This window comes from Octopus bimaculoides, chromosome 18 (genome assembly GCF_046866305.1).
Source record: "Octopus bimaculoides isolate indiv1 chromosome 18, ASM4686630v1, whole genome shotgun sequence".
Taxonomy (NCBI): domain Eukaryota; kingdom Metazoa; phylum Mollusca; class Cephalopoda; order Octopoda; family Octopodidae; genus Octopus; species Octopus bimaculoides.
Genome location: NC_142945.1, coordinates 55,709,213 through 55,732,561, shown reverse-complemented (window position 1 = coordinate 55,732,561; position 23,349 = coordinate 55,709,213). Strand labels below are relative to the sequence as shown.

The following is a 23,349-nucleotide window of genomic DNA, read 5'->3' as shown; positions in this document are numbered from 1 at the left end:
TACTCGTTTTGGACAGCAGAAAAAAAATTTTGCAAGGAGAGTTTTTTTTTTTTTTTCTCTTTCTCATAACCCCACGACCGTTAGTGATAACAAAGATCTGATCTGCCAATACGTTCCTAACTGAAGGCAAGTAGTAAACTGGACCAAACATCTTGTGCAACGCGTAAGATAGCAACCAAGTTGCTACATTAATAAGGAGAATAATAAATGTATGTTAATTGATGATCTGGCTTAAGAAACTTGAAGATGAGAAAAACTAAAACCTGCTTTGGAAAATCTATTAAGTGACTATCATTAAAAGGGAAGATGAGCTTTGTCCATCATGTATCGGCTGCAGAAGCAATAAAATCAAGAGAGAAACAAAAGTAAAACCTGTTAGGTTTACTAGCATTATTTAAACAAAAATGGGCAAGATCAAGACCACTACTATCATTAATATCGATTATTTGCAATATTTGATCAATATTGTATTGTCCAATAGTATAGTCTACTGAACATGTACTATTGATAAACCATATTTCTGAACAGTAGAAAATGTAAAACTTTTATGTTTGAGACAGTCATTAAAAGATAGGGCAGCACGAACAGTAATTAGATGAGAAAACTGTACAGGAAATTGCTGACCTTCGTTCAGATCAGTTAAGATGTCGACAACTTGCTGAAGGATGTCATTTCAAAATTACTTTCCTTACATAACCAATATTATTTAAAAACAAGCATAAAAGAAAAAAAGTTAAACATCGAAGAAGTGATATTTATTGACATTTTTAATACTTTTCTATTGTACTGACCAAAAATATGTATGAAAAAGACTGGCAAGAAATTAGATTCTATGTCCATTCTAAATATGTTGGTCAATCACTCGATTTAAACAGCATTGAAATAAAAATAAATTTCAAACATAATCGTTAAGGATAATTCAAATTGCATTAATTTTACTCCAAGAAATAGCAATAATTACAAAATAAGTTAAATTTAGGAAAATATCCAATAGAAATCAAGTCAATACGAAATATTCCATCGAAACGAGAAACTAATGTTTCAAGTCAACAATTATTGGTGATGGTCAACTGAACAACACTCTTAACGCGACACACACAAAAAAAAGAAAGAAAAGAAAAACTAATTAAGAAAGAATTTGTTTGAATGATTACAGTAAAATTGAATGCCGTCAGAGATTTCCAATTCATACACACAAATTAAGAGCATAGATGAGGAATAAACTATTAAAATGAATGTGTGGTAAATACTCTTATACATATACACAAATAAATGGTATATTCACAAACACACTGAGATAATGTTATATATTTACAAGGCATACAATGTTTCACTTGTGAAAGGCCACCTTATCAGAAAGAACAAGGTTGCCTATTGAAGATGAAAAAAGCATCAACACAAGTCCTTGTTAAAAATAAAATTTATATGAGAAGGCCAAGTCATTAAAAAGATAAATATAGGCATTTTAAAGAACTTCTGAACAGCGAATTTAGTTATTTAAATAAAATAGAGCTTCTGATTAAAAATGAGCAAGTATTTAATTCAGAGTGATCCTGGCACTTGCAGAAAGCTAATTCTGCATGTAGCATCACTTGTAAATGAGTAATGTTTGAGGTTGACATGAAAACTAGTTTGAAAACATTAAATAAAAATACGAACACAATTCACTACTTGAAGCACAAGTAGACCGGAGTGAAGCATTATAAGTAAAACAAACTGTTGCTGCAATCCAAATTGCAACATTGATCATTTGTAACAAGTCGAGATAATAAAGAGACAAGGAAACATCGAAATGCAGGAATTTTTGCTTTGCACTTTTGCTTCTCATCCACTCCACCCCCCCCAAAAAAAACCCACCTATTTCACAAAAACCCCAATAAGTATATATTGCAACAGAATAGAGATCTGCTGATAATTTGGAAGTGATCAAGAAGTCATATATATATATATATATATATATATGCGCGCGCGCACACACAACTTTGCCTTCGAAAGTGACTTGAAATGCAAAGGAATTAGATTTTGCATTGTAATCTAAACTCTGTCAAAAGACTAATATTATATAAACTTGGATGAATTAAATTTTAGATCTAAGTCTATCAGGATTAAAAAAATAGAGTCGGGAAATTTGAACATGTTGAAAAAGTTTAACAGGAAGACCATTTTAAAGCGTTGCCGGTAGTCGTCAGAAATGTCCATCAATTGACATTTTATTAGACACTTCTCCTATAATAATATCACCAGTTTCAGTCAAGGGAATTAAAAATTATTACAAGTGTAGCCAGAAAAAAAAAAACGATCTGCTCAATTTATAATAAATGCAGATCTTTTATTTTCTACTAATTAATTTATTATGGTCACAATTGAATGTTACGATCTGTAGAGATGAGATAACCTGGAATGCTTATTGTCCGTGTTTACTTAATCTTTTAAATCAAAAATGCCAGAGATAATGACGATTTAACAAATCCATACGGATATAGGACCACTGGGAGGTTTCCTCTACGTAAATAGATCAATGTCAGAGATGGAAACATATTTGACAAATATTAAAGCTTTTGACGAATCTCATTTAAAAAAAAAATGTTTTTTGTACAACTTTGCAAAATGTCTGAAAATAAAAATGGGATTTAGAAAAGCAAATAATTATAATCTATGGTGGGTTTTAAAAGTCATCAACAGTCGTTCTGTTGCAAAAATCTTCACGTCTCTCCACTTAACCATCTGTGATAATTTAACTAGAATGAATTATTTAAAAAAAGCGAGCAGCTAGCGGTTCAACGCATGAAAGAGAGCTAATTTAGCTGAAATTCACGGAATGGGCAGCGCCAGTTGGTAGTGGAGGAGTACTTGAAATCTATCTGGTTATTAAAGCAGACAAGATTGATACAAGGGAAAAGATAGATCGGTGAGATGAGGAGAGACGAGGAATAATGGCAGAGTTACGGACCAGTTGGCTGAGGTTAGATAGATGGAGAAAAGATGGACATCTTCAGCCAAACGAACAGATTTTGAGACGATAAGCCAAGTTGGAAAATGAAGAACTGAAATGTTCCAGTTAAAACCATTTTTATCGTTTGCGTTCACCTCATTTATTTTATTTGATGTAATTGCCGTTGGAATTGGAAAGCAGAACGGTTAATAATAGCCTGCACAGGTAGCAATAAAATAACAAAACCTAAGTGACAATTACTAAATAAAAAACTGACAGTTGAAGAGAACCGTTGAACGAGTCAAAGAAATTAGAGCGAAAAAAAAGCCGGGTTTCCGATGGAGGTAAGTTCTTCAGCTAAAATGGCGGCACCCATGGCGATCAAAGATAACTATCAACAAAGTTAGGGCCACTGGCACAATTGCACCAACTTCGGCTTTGGCTTCCGGATGATGGAAAAGAAGAAGAAGGAGACAAAAAAAAAAAAAAGAAGAACCCGAGAAAATATTCAACTTTTATTCTTAACTTTCGGTTAGTTTAAAGAAGGAAAAAATAGAGACAGGAAATTAAGGGAAAAGAAAGAATGGAATAAAGAAGTAGAAAGGAAATAGGGGAGGAAAAAAAAGCATGAAAAGGCAGCTCCCTGTTGAAGAATCGTCGGCAGCGAAATAAATGGTAGTTGAGGCCGGAGGAGCAGCAAATGTTACCATCGGAAGAGCAAGCACCTGACATTATTATGAGAAAACGATAATTATTCAACATGGCGGCCAAAAAACAGCAGAAAATGGAAAAAGGAAGGGCCTTGGTAGTTGAAACACCAGCAACGGATAGAGTTGCAGAAATTAGACAGAGACAAACAAACCATCATCAAGAAGAAAGAAAAAAAACTGGGGAGGGGGGAGAAAGAAAAACAAAACAAAAAAAGAAAAACAATTAAGAGTGAGGGAGAGGGAAAGGCAATGGATGAAAGAAGTGAAATGATGGCTCCACACCCACTGACAACATTTGACGACAAGGAAGGGTTGGCGACAACTCATGATAACAAAGATGGAAAAAAAAGTGTCGGAACGTGATGTACGGAGAAAGGGATGAGATGGATAGATGGATGGATAAAGAAATCTGTTCCATCTTTTCCATTTAACAAGCCCAGCTGTAAACAAACGAATTATATATACGTGTAATTAGTTTGATCCTTGACAAAATCGAACAGATCGGAATTTTAGATGATAAATATTAGAGAGAGGAAAGAAAAAAAGGTGTGATAGATGTACGCCAAGAAAATACATTCTTGTAGCCATGACCCGAATCCTATATATCTACACCAGTTTCATTATGTATAATAGAGAGTTAGATGTGGTAAGGATGTGTCTAATACGTCTTCAACTGGAGTAACGCTGCAGTTATGAAAACAGCATTACACACTGCTATATATACTGCTGTGTGTATCTTGTGTATAAGTGAGAGAGAGAGTATAGAATGTCTAAAACTAAATACATATATGGTGAGATTAGGCTTGGAAGGTGTGTATACATATATATATATACACGATCGTACACAGCCATGTAGACACACATACACAGTGAGAGACTAGCAAAATCAGAATGTATCTCTTAATATATATGTGTGATGTTGTGTGTAGTAAGGGAGAACGAAGGAGAGAGGAAGCAAGACAAGACGAGAAGGCAGAAAAAATGGGAGTGGTAGGGGTGTGAATGGAGAAGAATTGGTTTATGTTATAGATGAAAATCGGAAAAGAAGTTGAAATAGAAAGGCCACCTGTACTCACCGAGTAAGAGAAGCTTGAGTTCCCTACGAGCATCTCGTTTATCCCTGCGGAGTTGCCTCTCTATTTCCTGGTTGATTCTTTTTTGCTCCTTTGCCTCCTCGCTAAGACAGCACGCCATGTTCCTTCGCTGGCCGTCAGAGCTGCAATATCTCTCTCTCTCTCTCTCTCTGCCTCTTTCTCTCTCTTTTTTTTTTCGATTTATTTGTTTTTTGTTTTTCTTTCCTTGGTTCGGGTTTTTTTTGTTTTTTTCGAAGGGGGGAGTTTTGCTCCGAGTCGGGGGGTGCCGCCGTGCTCGCTCACTCACTCACTGGCCGACTTGGGTAGGTTGAAGCAGGGAAGCCACTGGTGATAGTAAGAGGGTAAATAGTAAAGAGGGCGGAGGTATAATTAGCAGCGAACCGACTGAGGGTAGCAGCAGGGCTGATAATAGTTAGTAGTAGTAGTAGTAGTACTATCATTAGTGAGTAGTAGTAGTACCACCACTCACTATTTGGATCATGATTACTACTACTAACACTAGTAGCAATAGTAATTAATACTAACCGTGCTGCAACGACCGACCACTATCAGCAACACCAATTGTCACGGTGGTGGTGGTGGCGGTGGTATTAGTAATAGTGTTAACAGAAGACAATTACAACGACGACGACTATTACTGTTGATAGTGTTGCAGCGATGACAACCACTACTACCCTCACTAACAAATAGTAATACTAATAGTAGTAATTTGGTTGGTATGTTCAAGATTAAAGGTTTCGAAATATATGCTTAGATTTATTTACATATACCAACAGATAATAGTGATAACAATAAACGATTTTGAAGATAATATTATACAATATCAGTTGATAATGTATGACAAATAGACATGAAATATTTTTAATAATTGACTTGGATAGTCAAGTAGAAGACAGCTCTCTGGAGCGTTCGAAGTGTTCTTTGCTCTGCAAGCTAGACACACTCACAGACATACTTACGAACAGTCGACGAGTAAGAAGTGTAGACGTCTACTAAAAATCTCTCGACATCAGTGTTTCGAGTTGTAGATTGGAGGAATTCAACAGAATTCAACCATAGATCACTGATAAAAACCAGTGACACACTTCTAACCTGTTCTATAATTAAAACTAGTTTCTTTCTGCCGAAAACTATCAGGCAGAGAAATCATATAGGTAAATATATATATATTATATAAACACACTAAACAAATACTAATAAAACATCAAGGAATGGAGACATTGAAAGGGGGAGAAAAAAAGCCCTATATCTCACCGGTAGATCTGAAAAATAGCTTTAACTCGCACTCCTGTTAGTCCAGATAGAATGACTCTTGCTTGCTGAATACGTGTATGAAACGTTCCCCTGGAAACCCCCACAAGAAAACCAAGCTGTCGACCGAATGGTCCTTCTTTTTCCCCCCAGTGTCTTAACAAATTACTTGTATGATATGGAAATATTTCTTTGCCCCTATCCTCCTCGCCAACCAACACGGCTAAGAAACAGCCTGCTTTAGGAAGCTACAGTTCTTACTTCTGCCGTATAGACAACTGCCTATATAGGATTCTGACTCGATGCTAGATGGATCATCTACAGCTTGAGGATTATCGCTGTACCTACCGAATTTAAAGTTAATCGATACTGAAATGCTGAGGATCAAGCGATTTTTTTAATCGACCAATTTGTGTCATTTATCCACTCCTGTCGACACGAAATCAAGGGGAGTGATGAAAGTTGAACGGAACAGCCTAAGCCTGACAGTGAAGCACTTTGGGAAATTTGCTCTTCACATTTCAATACGAAAACAGCATTTCGCTATTTACTTAGTTGCATAAGGTAATGGGTGGCAGATACATTTTAATAATCGATACATGATGGCTTATGTGCGGCTTATCACTACAACTAACAGCACATGTAGGATGCACACACGCACATATGTCTAAGGAAGTCGGCTAAGTTTTTTTTTTTCGTCCTTTATTCGGGAAGTATTTTTGAAGCAGGCTCCCTTCCTTTGTGCATTTTAAAACATTTTTGCCACCAAAGACCATTACGTCTCTAGGAATAAAAAAAGACCCTCGCAATAAATACATGTTCACCTTTAAAATGCTTCTTTTTCGACAATTTCAACATTTCGTTGCGAGCAGCGAATTTTTAATTACATTACTTTGCGACAAGTTAACATAATTTTTAAAAATCTCCTCAAAGTATGATAAAGCAAATATATTTAGGTATATTTACAAGAAAAGTTGAAAAAGTTAAAATTCTATTAAAGAAGTTATTTCTTTAAAAAAAAAAAAAGAAAGAAAAAAGAAAAGCTAATCCTAAGTTTTAGCTGCCCAGTCTGTTTTAACATCACACCCTCATTCGGCGAGTTGTCATCATATTTCGCTTCCTTTTCCTGATTCTTAGGAACTCCCGCCACGCGAAATCTTCTCCTCTCAGTTTTGTGCATTTGAGAACCACCTGTGTCTATCATATTAAATAAAAATGTGTTAGGAATAACATCAACAAACATTTGGATGGAATATATTTCTCTTAAGAATTGATGACATTTTTAAGTGTGTATGTGTATATGCCTGTATATTTTAAGTAGATGTATACATGTCAATATGTGAATGTATATACACATGTATATATACACACACACACTCATGTTGGTATATATAATACATATACACACACATGAGTATATATGTGTGCACATATACATATATATACACACACACACATAATGTATGTATAGACGCATGTGTGTGTGCATAATAATGGTTCCTAGACTGGATAGCATTCTGAGACCTTGAGCAAGACACTTAGCTGTAAATGTGTTCCACCTAGTGCAGGGAGCAGCCTCTCTTATCTCCACCATCACACCTTGATGCTCTACTGGACCAAGGGTGAGGTGGGGGCGGGATGAGCTAACGAGATGTTTGTGTCTTCTCGTTACTACCCAGGTACCCAAAGCAATATACAAAGCTACCAATTCATACTTGCAAGCCACTGATGGCTAAGGGTGGCTTATATACAGGCACATACTTGGTACTATCAGCTGTGCCTGGGACTCATGTCAGACAGGGTCGTCATGCTTCAAAGTCCTGATTGAGGTCACCACACTGTCTGTATAATACTTATATATACATTTACACTCATACATACTATGTGTGCATGTACACACACATTATTATTTGTGTGAGTATTCATGTGTGTTTATATGTGCTTGTATATGTGTGTGTGTTATATTACAATTATATGAACTTATAAGAACAGCTTTGCAGAGAGTTTCTTCCACTCCTTTAGAACTATGGTCATCAGACAAGGTCAGGCTGGATTGTCTGACAACTATAGCTCTGGAGGAGGCTTGTGAGAAAGAATCATGTAGTTCTAATAACTTCACATAATTGTAATATAATCTTATATTTAACTCTTTTTCATATATTGAGTGCTCTATGATATATTGCGACTCCTCTCTCTCTCTCTCTATCTATATATATATATATATAGATTTATATATAAAACCATCTTTAAATATATATTTAGATAGTTATGGCTGGTTTATAGGGTTTCCCAGTGTTTCACATCCATAAAGCTCTTTGCTTTACAACATCTTGTCAGACCCTGATGACTGGTGGCCATTTAAGCCTGACAACTCACTTATGCAGCCTTGTAGTGCATTGTAGGTGTGAAACTAGTGGTCACTCTATGACCAGCCATAACAATTAACTTCCCCAAAAAGTATGTTCCTACCCTAAACGAAGACAGCTGCATAAAAAAGTGCCGTTGCCTGAATGTGGAGGGAACTTGTGGAAAAGGAAGACCTAGGAGAACTTGGGCCAAAGAGATGGAAAATGATGCTGAGATGTTGAGCCTCACAGAAAAGATGACAAAAGACAGAAACGATTGGCAATTTTGCTCTGCTTGAGAAAACGCATCCAATTAAGTAAAAATGGAAGCCATAAAGGAGATGCCTTTATGTTCATGCATCCCTGACAAACTTCTTCCCCATAATTCATCTTCTCTCCTTCCACCACCCATGCTCACCATCTGCTGTATTCCCCTCCCCTCTATCTCGCACTTTCCCTTGTGAACCTACCTGCACACAATTTGACCCTTTCAAATTCCACCCCCACCCCCAATGCTCCCACCCCTCCCCTCCATCACTCACTTTCCTTTCACGATCTCACCCTATCCAATCCCTCATCCACTTCACTATATACTCTTTCCCCTTAACTAGGGTGTAAACCCCATTACATCTTCATCATCTTATCTCCCACCCCCCACCCCCTACCCACAACCAAGGTAGCCATGGATCTCTTCTGCTGCAAGACACTCATCTCTGTCCTTCCTACTCATACTTTGATCCCTCATCATCTGGCACAAAGCCACCTCCCTCAATACAACTCCCCCCTCTCAGTTGTGGGGTCTTGTCCCCTAAGTTACTTGGTAACCCCTACTGGTGCTGGTGTCACGTAAAAAAGCACCCAGTACACTCTGTAAAGTGATTGGTGTTAGGAAGGGCATCCAGCCATAGAAACTATTCCAGAGCAGACAGCAGAGCTTGGTGCAGTCTCCTGGCTTTGCTAGTTCCTCTTGAACCATCCAACCCATGCCCATATGGAAGGAGGACATTAAATGATGATGATGATGCTCTATCACACACAAACTCACACACACACATACACACACAAACACACTTATCCTTATACATATATATATAGAAAAAATTATCTTATTCTACTTCTGGGAGTGGCTTCTTCCCCTCAAAATACTGAATCCATTTCCTGCAGATGTTTATGCATATTTGTTGGTAATGCTTTTCTGTGTGTATACATACATACATACATATATATATATATATATATATATATATATATATATATATATATATATATAAATGTAAATGCTTTCCAAATAAAATTGATAAAATTGCACCACATGTTTGAGGCTCTGATGAAGCTACAAGCTGATACAAAAGCATTCAACTATGAGTGGATTGCATCTCATAGCAGAAACAGCTGTATGCTAATGAGGTTTATGACACGATTTCTTATTGTACACATTGTACACTGTCTGCTTTCTGCTCTCCATACCATGGGCTGCTTGAAGCTTACACACTTCCTACACTTGGATCCTAGATCTTAACCTTGTATATCTATCTATCTATCTATCTATGCTTACATACATACATACATGCATGCATACTCTCTTTTACTTGTTTCAGTCATTTGACTGCGGCCATGCTGGAGCATTGCCTTTAGTCGAGCAAATTGATCCCAGGACTTAGTCTTTGTAAGTCTAACACTTATTGATGCCCTTTGGTGCTCCCACTCTTGACTCAATGGAGTTAAGTGAGGCTGTGACTCCTTGTGGGAAAGAAGGCTGGATTAGTTTTCATTTGGGGTTTATTTGACAACTGAGTAGACTGGAGCAATGTGGAATGATCTAGGAACTGAAACCGGGACCTTCAGAGTTCAACACCCACCAATGTTTCTACTGTTCCTCTAATCTACAGTCCTGGACTGGTACATTTTATTGGCCCTGAAAGAATGTAAAGCAAAGCTGACTTTGGTACGATTTGAACTCAGAGCAGAGACAGTCAGAAAATAATATTGAGATATTCTATCCACTTCTCAAATGCCTTTGCCATCAGCAGTGTGTTATTGATCATTGCTGATCTCTTGAAGATTGTCTGTTATTCCTGTGGGCATAAACAGTGGTAAACAGTAAATACAGTAATGTTTGAATGAAAACGCTAATGTCTTTAGATAATCCAAACCATATTTATTCCAGTTTTGTAACCTCAAACACATTAATGATATCTTTCTCAGACATTTTCATATTAACATAGAATTGCTTAAATACACTTCTGACATTCTGGATGATCAAGTTAGTAAAGAAGAAAACTTTCTGAGTCATACTTATATTGAATACTTGTCCTAAATTTGAATGAATGTATCTTGCTATTACACTAAAAACTGGTTCAATGTCATGTTAGATGCATTTCAATATCAAGTTTCTAAGATCAAAATCTGGTTGGGTCAACTTTATGCTTTATTCATCCAGGTATAATAAAATAACACGCCAGACAAGTCTTTACATACTGCCCCCACTCAAAATGGAGCAGAATCTCAGTGTTTTCTTTGGCAATAATTCACTGCAGGAGTTTTTCATTCCTTTTCCCAGATTCATAAACAGATTTGAGACATGAATGACACACTCACCGATTACACAATGGACCATTATCTTATCTCTTGACTTGCTGCAGTTAAAAAAAAATTATTATTGCAATGAAAAGTCATTGATTTGTTTGCTCACATACATACATGCATGCATTATGCATATATCTATGCATGCATGTATGTATCTATTTAAAAAAATTATTTCAGTTGTTTTGGTAAGGAGCTGGTTTCTAACAAGGAAATAAAACGATGCTCACTGAAATGTGGATTATAAAAGAAATTAGTGTTACTTGTTGAACTTTAGAAAAGTTTTGCATACTTTTACATTTCCACTTACAGATTGTGTTTGAGAAGTGTGTGTGAGCTGGTCATTTATTTTGCCTGAGAGCTCTGTCTTTCCAAGATTGCCATTTGGACTTTTATTAATTTATGAATATAAATTTATATGATGGGGAGAGAAGCAGTTTAGATTTCAAAGCAGTTGTCTGTAAATGTCCTACTGTTTGCATGTGTATATGTACATACATACATGTGTGTATGCTTCTATGCATGTATGCAAGCATATCTGTATTTCTGTATGTGTGTATGTAGGTAATATGATCCCTTGTGAGCGCCATATGTAGCACATAACCCAGTCCAACCTGTTGCATGGGTGGGTCATCAGCAATAAAACTTGATGGATCCTCTCAGCCTGTTTGGTGCAGTGAAGGAGGGGGAGGAGACTTCTGGACACTCTGGGCAATGGAAAACAAAACTTGCTGATCAACTCCAGACAGTCAACTACTAATGTGTATACATACATACACACACACACACACACACATATATACATGCATGTATATATATGCATGCATACACACATATACATACACTCAAAATATAGAATATATCATAGACGTAGCTACTGGTGTGGAAGGAGAGAACGTCTTAATCCTGTCCTACTGGTGTACGCCATTGCAAGAAAGCCGTTGACAGGGAGACTAAAAGAACAAAGGAGAACGACAGAATGAGTGCTAGGGTTAAAAGAAAAATAAGCCCTGAAGCTTATTCATTCCACTGAAACCCTTCAAAGTAGTGCCCCAGCATGGCCACCATCCAAAGACTGAAGGAATATATATATCATCATCATCCTCATTTAATGTCCTCTCTTCATAGGCTGGCTGATTTGTCAGGAGTTGACACATGAGAAGGCTGTGCCACACTCTACAGACAGCTTTGGCACGGTTTCTACAGCTGAATGCCCGTCTTAACATTGTGCTTAATATGTTTTATTCTCTGTCATAATGGCTATAATCTTCACTATTCAGCTATTAGTATTTTATTGAAACAAAAGGTGTTAGAGCTGAGATGTTGCTGCTGAATGCCTTTCACCTGTTAATTAAAGAACTGGAATTTGTTTTTAACCAGTCAAGCTGAAAGAAGGTGAGTTGTATACCTTACGCAGGAGTTTAATGTAATACTTATAAATCAGCTTTCAAATCTTTCATAATCGAAATTTGCAAAGACATTTCAAATGAACAATGATTAGCAAAACTCTGGTCCTTTTATATTTATTTAGGAAACGAAATTACAAGAAAAATATCCTTAAATTCAACGCATTCATAAAACAGCCAAGATATTTATTTACATTTTACCTTTCATTTGTTTCATGCATTAGACTGTGGCCATGCTGGGGCACCTCCTGGAGGGGTTTAGTTGAGCAAATCAAACCCAGTACTTACTTTTTTAAACTGGTACTTAGTCGACTATATATATATTGTTCCTTTGTGACAGACCCTTTTAAGCTCAGAGTGCTGAATTATCTTCTTTTCCTCTCAGGCATTGCAACCAGTCCTAATCTCACCTCTCCTCTTGTTCTGATCCAGAACATCATTTTCCCAATCACTTCTGTTCATATCCAGTTTCTTCAGGTTTTCTTTCACACAATCTTTATACCTTTTCCTTGGCCTATGTTCTGGTTGCTTACCAGAGTTGAGCTCACCATAAAAAACATGCTTTGGCAATTGCTAATCTTCCATTCTAATAACATGTCCAGTTCATTTCATTTGAGCCAAGATAACATATTGTTTAACTGAGCTACAAGGTGCCATGTGCAAAACTTGTGTATCTGGTATGAAACATTCCCACTTGACTCCCAAGATACATCAGAGGCACTTTTGAAGAAATCTCTCCAGCATTTCGATATGATACCTGTAAGTGTGTCATATCTTACAGGTATGTAGTTTCATATTTGGTCCCACAACACGGCACTCTGGGCAAGTGTCTTGTACTATAGCCTCAGGCTGACCAGTACCTTGGAAGTAAATTTGGTAAACAGAAGCTGTATGGAAGCTCAATGTATATATACACGTGTGTGTGTGTGTGTGTGCGCGCGTTTATCTCCCACCTACCATTTGACAACCAGCGTTGATTTGTTTCACAAAACCCTTGAAGAGTACCCCAACATAGCTGCAGTCCAATGCCTGAAGCAAGTTAAAAAAAATAGAAGATATATTTCAGCAGTCTATGAAGGGATGTCTTGAATGCATTATGGTCCCTTGGACAAAGAATTTTGACCTCCACATACACAGTCACAGCATACATAGATTAGCATTTGGTTCATAGACTTATGAAACCCTTGGACAAACCGCTGGTCATGGCCATGTCATGAGATGTCACTGACTCTGTGCATAGTAGAACAAGGAATATTGCGTTTAGAATTTAGTGTTGCAAACTCACTAAGAATTAGCAAAACTATTTCATTACCATTAGTTTTCTGATCTTTCACAAGATAAATTTTTTACTGGATAACCTTTTCTCATAAACAAAATAACAGATCAGATGCTTTCGGTGTGTACAATGAGACAATGGAGTCTACAGTTTTATATATCATAGGTCATGAGAATGATCCATTCACCATAAGAGTTATGTACGGAAGAAGATGGCGTCCTGCTGAACATTACAGTCCCCATGGTATTGTTTGATGTTGCTGGAATGAAATATCACTTGCCAGCACTGGTGACTGGTACAATGAGAGGAAGTTGCAGGAAAACAGATGCAATTCTAAATTGGATATTTTATAATGCTCATCTAAGTTTGAATCCTTAGTAGAGTTAGTTTTTTTTTTGTTTTTTGAATAATGCTTTGGAGTGATAAAAATTAAGGGGGCAGAAAAGTTATGTCGGCCTGTACCAAGAATAGACAACATAACTGTATGATATAATTACACAATATCTAATACTATATAGGACTAGGTACTGCAACAAGAGCAGTACGTTAGTATTGCTTAGCCTTGTGTATTGTAAACAAGAATTTACTTCTTTCCTACATTTTAGTTTTTATTATTCCTCCAATGTAAACCAAACAGGATTTAAGCGATGAAGCAGCTAAGAAATGTCTCAAAGAAGCAAACAAGCAATATGGAATTGTTTTCATTTCTTTCAATTAATAGGTAAATGATATATGCTTCATCGCACACCCAACAAATTTAAAGTCATGCAATGCTTCACTGCAGCTCAGGAATGTTGACTGTGTATCTGATATGGTCTTGAAAAAAAATTTGTCACACGACTTGTTTATAAGCTTATTCAGATGTTTTGAGAGAGATTTTTTCCCTTAATTTTTTGCATTCCATGTATGGATATCATCGTCTCTATAAAACAGCTTCTGCCAGACAATTTGTTTACTCCTTCAAAAGACTCTCAATGCCAGCAATTTGAACTTTCTATTAATTAAAATGAAGATTTGGAATTACTTTGAATATTTTGTTGTGAGTTAGAGAAAGAAAAATTTGGTTAACAAAAGTCACATTTACTCTTATGGTTTTTTTAGTTGTTTTGGTTTTTGAGATCATATTCACACACACACACACACACACACACACACACACAGATGGATGAACTACTCGGAACATACAACTATAATTAACCACACCAGAATCCATCATTAGTTGACATTCATTAACATAAGTGATGCCTTTAAACATATTAATTCATCTTTATAGAATGCTGCCCAAGATATTCGACTCCTATCTCATGGTTCAATAGTTGTTGCAACTGTTGTTGTTGTTGTTGCTTAGCTCCAAGTCAACCTCGATTGAGCAGACCAATGACGAAAGGCATTCCAGTCATGACGATCCCATCTTTCATTTCAGACAGGATGCATTGTATATCCATGTACTCATTATTCAATGTCTTTGGTTTTATTTTTTCTTTCATATAAGATGATTGAATATATGTCTTGGGAGGTTCTAGCTGCCATTTCTAGCTGGTCAACTAACCACATAGAAGTTTCTTCCCTGACTTGCTGCTTCATTCATTCATAACAAGCAGAAACACTTGGCTCTGAGTCTTCCTCTTCTTCACGATTTCTAAGCCAAGATGAAGAAGCTTTATTTGAATCCATCAGTGAAAAAATTATTCACTCTGAGCCTGATTTGTAATCTTGGGATCATGTCTTAGTCATGGAAATTGGTAAAATCTGGAAACTGCAAAATTTAGGTGATGAGGAGGAAAGTATGGATTTGTTTCTATGTCCAGCTTTTGGCTTTTAAAAGTTCTTAGTGTGTATCAGGAATATTTAGCAATCAGATCACTATATCCAATGTTGTGATTAGCTCGAATAATATCCACATCCTTGAAAAGATCTGACCAATGAAGACTTTGCCTGGAACTGGATCCGACAACAATTTCATCTTTTGGTGCGTTTCTTTCCAAGCTTAACCCTCACTCTATATTCAGTGCACCTTAGCTACTACAGAAAGATGGCAGACAGACAATGAATGGACAAGAGACAGGAGCTGATCCAAGCTGACAACACAGAAGCAATGAACAAGAGACATTACAAGACATGACCAGCAGCTAACACAAGGAATGACCGGTGACAGCATACAAGGAGCCGCTACAACCACACCAACCCAAGAATCATTTTCTCCCAAACTCTATTCATGTTTTGTTGTTCATAGTGATGGCAGAAATTTTTCTTTCTTTATGAATAAAATAAATATTTTGCTTCTCAAAAATCTCAACAAATATCAGTTTTCTTCTTTGTGACAAGTATAACCCAGCTGAAAAGTCTTATGATGGTTGTGACAAGACCGTGTGGAGGAGGTGCCTCAGGACCCTACCCCCATACCCTTCCCAGGAATCGTGGGTGGAGAAGATAGATGGGTGGATGGATAGATGAAAATTTGCACATGATACAGTGACAAAATATTCCTTTTAGGCACCAAACATTAACATATACATTTCTTGTATTGAAATAAGACAACAAATTTTGGAGTTGGGTGTACTTGATTTAAGCAATATTGGTAGTTGACTGGTACTTGAGAGAGGAAAGGCAAAGTTAGTTCTGGCAAGATTTGAACTCAGAACATAAAAGGATGTAATGAAACACCACAATACATTTTATCCAATGCCGTACTGAGTAAGGCCATCTACTATTCTATCATGAACTTAAATAATAATCTCTCAGCAAATGTCCTTGGTACATTGGTGATTGTTCTCAACATTCACTGTCACAATACAAGATTTAGCAATGGCGACATACTTTTTTTTTACTTCTTCACACAAACAAAATAAAAATTTAACTCAGGAGAATTTTCCCTTAAAATGTGGTCTATTCAAAGTTGGCAATTTTTCAGTAAATACTTCCTTAATAATAATAATAATAATAATCTTTCTCCACTAAATTGTGTAAAACTCAAATTGATGCCCAAGAAATCTTATCAAAATCCATGTGTTATCTGAATAATGCACTTATTCTCGACTCTAGCTCTTCCATAAAACAATATATTCTTTGTCTAATGGATTGGATTTTTAGAAGATTATTCGATGCACATAAACTAAAATGAATAAATAGACTATAATTCTTACAAATAATATTTCTGAAGATGTTTTTGAATAGTTTTGTTGGTTTACTTCTAAGCTTCTATTTTACATTGCATTTTTAAATACTAATGATTCCATTTTGTATAATCATAAAATAGTATAGCTTATTGTTTTGACCCCTGCATATTACTGGTACTGTTTTTGTTTTATGAACCAACAAATAGGTGAAGAAACTCACGCAAGAGGAAGTGAAATCTTAATGGTGATGTAAGAAATCTTGAAGGTCTGGCTCCTTAAAACTTGACTGGAAAATACTGTCAGTCCCCTAAACTTCCTTCAGCGCTCTCAAATCAAATGTTCTCATTACAAAAAGATCCACAATTATCTGATTAACTAATATGTTCCGCATTATGATGACATAACTTTGTTGTCTGCGTGACTGGCTCGAACAGCGTACCTTGTTGACGGACACTACTTACTGAGTAAGAAGGAGTACAGTTGGACATTTATTTTCAAGAGCCGGCAAGCCAAGTGAGATTGTAGCCCTGGCTGATGCCAGTGTTGCATAACTGATCTGTTTAAAAGTACCCTTCAATCATTGAATAATATGCTGTGCTTGAGAAGACCTGTTAAGTCATGAAATCGTAGAAATGGCCAATGCCAGTGCCACTTGACTGGCACTCGTGCCGGTGGCATGTAAAAAGCACCATTTGAGCATAGTTGACACCAGTGCCACCTGACTGGCCCCTGTGCCGATAGCACGTAAAAAGCACCCACTACACGCTTGGAGTGGTTGGCATTAGGAAAGGCATCCAGCTGTAGATACCTTGCCAGATCAGATTGGGGCCTGGTGCAGCCTCCTGGCTTGCCAGTCCTCAGTCAAACCGTCCAACCCATGGAAAGCATACATTAAACGATGATGAAGATGATGATATACACACACACACATATATATATATATATATATATCATCATCATCATTTAACATCTGCTTTCCATGCTGGCATGGATTAGATGGCTTCACTGGTAAGCCAAAGAGATGCACCAGGTTCCAGTCTGATTTGGCATGGTTTCTATGGCTGGATGCCCTTAGATATAAATATATACCAGAGAGCAATTATTGGCAAAAATATTGCAGCAACAATTCCACAAATGAGCAAAAGCTACAGGAAAACTATTGAGATCTGCCTAGAATTGACCAACATATGCTCAAAATGGACTGTCAAAGACATATTTGTGGTTTCATTTCCTCATATCTAAAAAAAACATGCATTAACCTCAACCAAAGCCTTGTGAGTGAATTTAGGAGACAGAAACTGTGGAAGCTAATTGTATACATATGGGGGGGGGGGAGTTATCTACCCTGTCCTGGTAAGGTTACTAATCATCTTTCTAATTCCTATCCAGTTGTCATTTCCTCTTTCTTATAAAATGAATTTTTACTTCAACAGTTTCTTTTCTCAAACGTCTGCTTTATTGGAATCCTCTTCCTTCCTTCTGTTTTTTGGGGGGGCTGATAAATATAATCTTAATTCTTTTAAATCTTGTGTTGATCATTTTATTGTTTTATGCTTTTTAAGGAAGCTTCTCATTTATGTTTTATATTCACATCCTTTTGTTTTCTAACTCCCAACATATTTAGGGGTTGCTTGCTTTAAGGCCTGTTTCATTACTGATTGTTTGTCACATTGTTCAGAGTGACTTTCAATAAAAAGATTTCGAAAAATTTAACTTAAAATATAAATTACAAAAAAAATTAAATGGCAATATTTATCTATAAACACCCAGCTGTCGTTTCTGTTATAATAATTCCTAGTTGCCTCTGAGAATTTCATCTAATCTTGTGAAAAGTGTCAATGGGGTGTCAACACACCACTTATTCTACTTAAACAACTTTACTGTTAGTTTGTAAATGTTTAACTTGGTAATCCAGCAGTAATCTACACAAAGGCCGCTATTTTGTCAATGTGGTTTCAACAAAGAGTTATCAAGTTAATCCATAATTAATAAAGATGGGCATGAGAAAAAAATCTGCTTTCTGCATGTGGGATATTGTTTAAAGAGAGGCATATAAATGCGTGGACATCTTCAATGTTTATACACATGCATTTGTATGAATGTGTACCTTTATCACACATACATACGAGGGAGTACCCCAAAAAAACTGGAATTTTGCAATATTATTCTATTCACTTAGTTTTACATGTTGACACTTTTATCACTTTCATCCATATGCATCCCATGACCATGCTGGTGCAGATTTCTCTCTTTCCCTCCACATCTGATGCCTCCTCTTATGCCCAATTTTCCTCTCAAGATGCTAACACTTTGTTGTATGTACACACAGACATTGCTCATCCAACAAAGCATACTGACTTCATTTCTTTCAAGACTTCACTTAGCCTCTACAGTCACAACCCATGTTTCACTGCCATGTAGCATGGCTGTTCACACACAAGCATCATACAATCTGCTTTTCACTCTGAGGGTGAAGTTGTTTGTTACCCACAAAGGCAGAAGCTCTCTGAACTTTGCTCAGCCTATTCTCATTCAAGTAGCTATGCTCTCAGAATATCCTCCTTCTCTGCTCACTTGGTCAGCTAAACAACAGAAGCTATTAACTACTTCTAAGCATCCCACCTGGCATTTGACAAAGTCTATTTTCTGTACAATTCTCGTGTTCCTTGTTCCTATATAACTGTCACACACAACTTTCCCTGTTAACCTCCATCTGATACCGCTGCACCTCTTATGTGTCCATAACTTGCACCAGGTGCACCTTATCGAGTTTCTACCTCTACCTTTTCTACATATCAAGCAGACATAATATCTCAGCAGACATTTATTTCTGATTAAGTATTGCTTAACCACTTTTGTTGTTTACAGGTGTGATTATAGGGATTAAACAGGTACACTTAACCACAGTTAATTCAAAACCCATTTATATATACTTGCAGAAACACTGACCTCAAGGCAGTGTTTCTGGTTGTCATTATCTTAACGATAAACAATATGTATGCATGCATGAATACACACACACACACGTGCATACTGCTCTCTCTCTTTTTCTGTCTTTTGACCTCCAACAAGAAAGAAAGCCATCAAGTGGCTCTTATTGCATCACTAGGGTTGTGGATTGATAGAATTGTTAAAACATTGGATAAAATTGTCTTGCACTATTAAGTTATGACTCTTCAGAGTCTGAGTTTAATTCTTACCAAGATCAACTTTGCTTTTCATATGTAAAAGGTTGATAAATGATCAACACTTTTTGAATTCATTTGGGCTGAGATCAATTTAGTTGTATCATTGTTGACATATTACTGACTTGGTGCTTCACCAATATTCCGATCACATTGGATTTTGGTAGGATTGTTCATAAGAATCGCAAACTGATTTCATTTCATTTAATAAAATAGTCACCAGAAATTGGTAAATTAATAAATCAGATATGCCAATATTTCAAGCTGGGTCCTTTGTCACTGAAGGAAAACTATTTACAACACATCTATGAACCATCACAAATACAATTGTTCACTTCCCCGAAATTATTTATTGTGCACAGACATATATATATATATATATATATATATATATATATATATATATATATATATATATATATATATATATACCGCCTGACTGGCCTTTCTAGGGTTTTCGAGCGAGATCGTTGCCAGTGCCCCTGGACTGGCTCTTGTGCAGGTGGCACATAAAAGACACCATTTCGAGCGTGGCCGTTTTCGTGCGGGTGACACGTAAAAGCACCCACTACACTCTCGGAGTGGTTGGCGTTAGGAAGGGCATCCAGCTGTAGAAACTCTGCCAAATTAGATTGGAGCCTGGTGTTGCCATCCGGTTTCACTAGTCCTTAGTCAAATCGTCCAACCCATGCTAGCATGGAAGGCGGACGTTAAACGATGATGATGAATGTGATTGTTTTTGGAGGCAATAACCCTAACTTCAGGGACTAAAACTTTTCCTTCATTTTTTAATTTTTTTTGTATATTCTTCCACTTATTTTTTAAATTATTATTTCACTAATATTTGATTTACAGACGTTTTAGGAAGGAGTTTATAGGACAGAAAGCAGAACTCATCTGTAAATCTTTTCTTTAAGAAGATCTTGCGAGTGAGCGGCATTAAACCATTTCAAACTGACCGGCACTTCCTCACAGACTCACTCGTCACAACAATTTCCGACTCTGTACTTCGTTTTTTACTTAGTTATCTCTGTTGCTTCAGGATTCAATATAAAAACAAAATATGAACCATTTCGTGGTAAAATAATTTAATAAATCCTAAATCATAGAAATGGTTAAATTTTAATCTCTCTTTTGTTAATTGAATTCCTTTTAAAGGGTATATAGTATTGACGGCATAAAAGATTTACGCCGACGCGGTATTTTAGTAACGGGGGACAAAATATGGTCAACACCGATCACTGCAGCCCGCTCAACTTTATTATTGTTTTTCTCTTAAAAATCTCATTTATTGTAAATTATTTGCGAATCTAGTTTCTATTTCTTTAAACAGCTTTTATCTGTTGTTTAACTAAGTATAAAGATTTCGTTTTATCCTCGCTTATATCTTACATTATCGATATTTTGCAGTTTTAAGTCTATAATATTTATTGTCACCCAATATTAATTGATTTTGATTCGTGTAATGAATATTTCCGTTAAAAAGTTCATATTAAAAGTCTTCTTCGTGGCTAATAAAGAAGCTCCCGGTACTCGAGTTGGCGACCGGTTGAAGTGAATTCACACTATTTAGGATTTTTAATATATTTGGCAGCAGACCTGAACGTCACAACTTAAAGAATTCTTTAAAATAGTCTGTTTTTGTCGATCCCAACTAAAACTGTATCGAAGCTGATTCTTACATTAAGGTCTGTGAGAATGTAATGCATAAGAAACAAAATCATGTTCCCAAAATGTTCTTCTTATTCAAGAGTAGTATCTGTGTGAAACAATGCTGGTGATGATGATATTCTCCGTTCGTAGAAAATGTTCTCTACTTTCCAACCCAAGAAATATATTTTTAAAAGTCCCCACCCATTATTTACCGATTTAAAACCTCCCTCTCACAGATCTCTTTTCAACCGAATAACCAACGTTTTTACAGCGACTATTTATTGATTGAGAGTAAATTACATAACATAATATTATTTTATACAATTAATTTTTAATACAGAAGCAATTAAGGATTATTAAGCGTAAGCAATATTTAATGCCCAACACCCAAACGCCCATTCTCACGCGGCAACTGCAGCTAAAACGTAGCTAAAATGGCTGCACATTTGCTGGGTGAGGTTTTATTCGAATTGACTAAATTATTAATTTTTTCTGACCATGGATTTTGTCATTTAAACTGTGGAAGTAGTTTCAATAAAGAATAAGTTATTTATTTATTTATTTATTTATAATGTTGACTTGACGTTTTTAGTTTTATCTTCATACACTGTCGTCGGTAGATTAGGTATCATAATTTGTTAGGATATCGATACCAAAGGATCATGTTTACCAGGTGGCAGATACTACAAGAGTATTTATGTTATGAATACTTGTCCTACATTTGGTAAATTTGGCTGTAAAATATTTTTCAGTTATCAGACTTTTCAAATTAACCTCACTAATACGTCCGCGCATTGATTGAATCGAGTATTGAATCCTAAGTTAGCACTGATGAAGTTTAATATCACAAAATTATTCCGAAAGCTCAAAATAATGTTAGCAGTATACGCATTTCAGATAGCTGAATTTTTGTCTCACTAAATCCTAAATATTTCGTAAAAATTTGATATGCAAAGAGCATTAGATAGAGACTTCTGCAACTAAGAAATAGCGATATACTGACACAGACAAGCAGAAAGTTTGGTGCGAATGGGTGCTAGGTGTAGCAGGTACTGACTGTGAGTAACGGAAGGAGTGATGGATTTAGGCAGAAGAAAAAGCAGGCTACAGGTTTTGGCATCAAAATCCACAGGGGTCTTAATGAATAAGTATAATATAAAAAAATATATATGTATTTAATTTTTGAGCGTCACTGATGTAATTTTTAAACAAGAAGCCTGTTTTCTATAGCTAAATCCAGCACTGGATGGAAAGACTGTTGAGTTGGGGTGATTGAAGAGTTTTTACATGTGAAAACTGTTTGGTGACAAGATGAAAGTCCTGAAGACAATTTCAGAGAACTTTTGTTGAGTGTGTTAAATTAGAGATATAGTAAACAACCTCATTTTGCCCCTTCAGATTATAACTTATTTCAATCCAACGAAATCCTCTTAATGAGAAGTAATTCAATTCCTCGTGTGTCTGTAAAAACTACTTAAACCAGTTCATCACTCAGAAAGATGCCAGGTCCTCAAAGGATGGACTCATGAAACTGCCTCAAAGATGGCAAAAGGTAGTGGCACAAAATGGCACACATTTAGTTGGATAAATACAGGTACCAATATCTATCTTACTCTAGCTTGTCTGGATCATATCAGTAGGGGGTGAAGAGAGGGGGGGGGGGCTATGAGGTGCTGTGCAAACCTTGTTGGATTTAAAATTTTACATTTGCTAGTGAGGTGACTTTCTGATGTCTGGCAAGTAGGAGGGCATTGTAGTGAGAATATATATATAATAATTTCATTTGGGTGTTAATTTA

At 36.3% G+C, this 23,349-nt stretch overlaps 1 protein-coding gene across 2 annotated transcripts in view; it reads right to left on the bottom strand.

Moving 5' to 3' along the window:
* LOC106879472 (guanine nucleotide-binding protein G(q) subunit alpha) overlaps window positions 1-6,252 on the bottom strand; it is a 54,589-nt gene extending 48,337 nt beyond the window's left edge. For both annotated transcript variants that reach the window (XM_052974446.2, XM_052974447.2), the window contains exons 1-2: window positions 5,991-6,252; window positions 4,719-5,060 (exon numbers count right to left, since the gene is read on the bottom strand). In XM_052974446.2, coding sequence (XP_052830406.1) covers window positions 4,719-4,836 — 118 coding nt within the window. In that variant the 5' untranslated portion in view covers window positions 4,837-5,060; window positions 5,991-6,252. The remainder of the gene's footprint in view (window positions 1-4,718; window positions 5,061-5,990) is intronic.
* Window positions 6,253-23,349: the final 17,097 nt, after the last annotated feature.